Here is a 1,457-nt window from a genome sequence, read left to right on the forward strand (position 1 = left end):
CAGCAAACAACAACAACAATAACAACAACAAAAACAACAACAGCAACAACAACAACTCCATCAGTTGATTTTACAAGACATGAGAAATCTGTAAATTGAGTGACTAGTTGCGTAAATGTCAAATACGGGCACATGCCGTCATTAGTAAAGCGAAAAAATGTCATCTAACTACGGTCTCGGTTCCCAAAGGCCATTCCCAATAGGGGGGATCTAAACATGTTCTTCTGCACCGTAGATTTGTAAACATTATGCTGATTTATCAATGTCATGCTCACACTGAGCCGGAACAACATAGGGGGAACTGCTGCTTTTTCTTTCCTCATCCTTACTATCGTCATTTTCCACTACTTCTTTTGTATGTTTTTCACTCTCTTGTGAACTACTATTTCCCAGGTGCCTTGATAGTATAAGCCGATTTTGTGCTGTTGGGGCTAGAGAGGTGAGCAGAGTAAGCCTGATTCCCCGTTTGGACTTCTCTGTTGAAATCCACCCTTTGACGCTCATACGACCTTTATCAGTTGCGAGCGACGTAAAACCTTACTAGATTCCAAAACTCGGTTCTCACATTTCCTTTGACTTAATTTTCAACCCTGCATCTCTCCTCGCAGACTCTGACGGTAAGAGCAATAAAACATCTTCTGATGACGAGGATGATGACGTGGCTGACGACGAGGGGATAATGCTGGAGCACGGCGACAACAAAGGTCAACAGCAACAGCAACAACAGCAGCAACCGCAACAGCAAAATATAAAGAAAACGGTGGCGCAGATAATGCGGGACAAGAAGAAACAGACACAGTTGACTTTGCAATGGTGAGTGTGATGGTTTAATAAAACAATAGTCGCAACTCTGTTTTCGTGAACATGACCGCCTGATTCCTACCTCCTGACTCTTCCCTCGCGTTACTGCCTATAGCACCCTGTCTTCTAAGTTCTTTCGTCTATGCTCCTTTTGTCCCCCATTCCCGATCCACTGGTTCATGAACTTCTTTCTCGTCCTCCTTGTGCTTCTCATCTTCTTAGTCCTCATTCTCGTCATCGTCGTCGTAGTCGTCGTAGCCGCCGTCCTCTCCCTCCTCCTCCTCTTCGTCCCAGTTTCTCCATCCTGTGCCCCACCTCACCCAAACCCACCCTTTCCTACTCCACACCACCCCACGCCACCCGTTTACCCTCACCCCAGCACCCTCTGCAACCCGTGCATTCCCACCCCACACGTTTTCTATACCCGTCTCTGGTTCATTTTTTTTGTTTAAAAACTCGCCGTTTTGGTATTTGCCCGAATAGAACGCTAAATAACAATTTAAAGGATTGAAATAATGCCTGTTGGCCCTTTTCCCTGTCTGTTCCAAAATCGTGGTTTGAAAAGATTACCAAGAAGCATTTCACTTTCTTCAAATTTCAATATCTATCTATCTATCTATCTATCTATCTATCTATCTATCTATCTATCTATCTAT

The 1,457-nt window shown here is 44.2% G+C and overlaps 1 protein-coding gene across 1 annotated transcript in view; it reads left to right on the forward strand.

Annotated features, from left to right (window-relative positions):
- The window catches only part of LOC101853024 (DNA-binding protein RFX6), a gene marked incomplete in the record, with an annotated part of 90,512 nt that overhangs the window by 23,614 nt on the left and 65,441 nt on the right, over positions 1–1,457 (forward strand). The window contains 1 exon segment of the mRNA XM_013086723.1: positions 609–813. Coding sequence (XP_012942177.1) covers positions 609–813 — 205 coding nt within the window.

The sequence above is a fragment of the Aplysia californica genome, unplaced genomic scaffold (assembly GCF_000002075.1).
Source record: "Aplysia californica isolate F4 #8 unplaced genomic scaffold, AplCal3.0 scaffold00496, whole genome shotgun sequence".
In the NCBI taxonomy this organism is placed as follows: Eukaryota; Metazoa; Mollusca; class Gastropoda; order Aplysiida; family Aplysiidae; genus Aplysia; species Aplysia californica.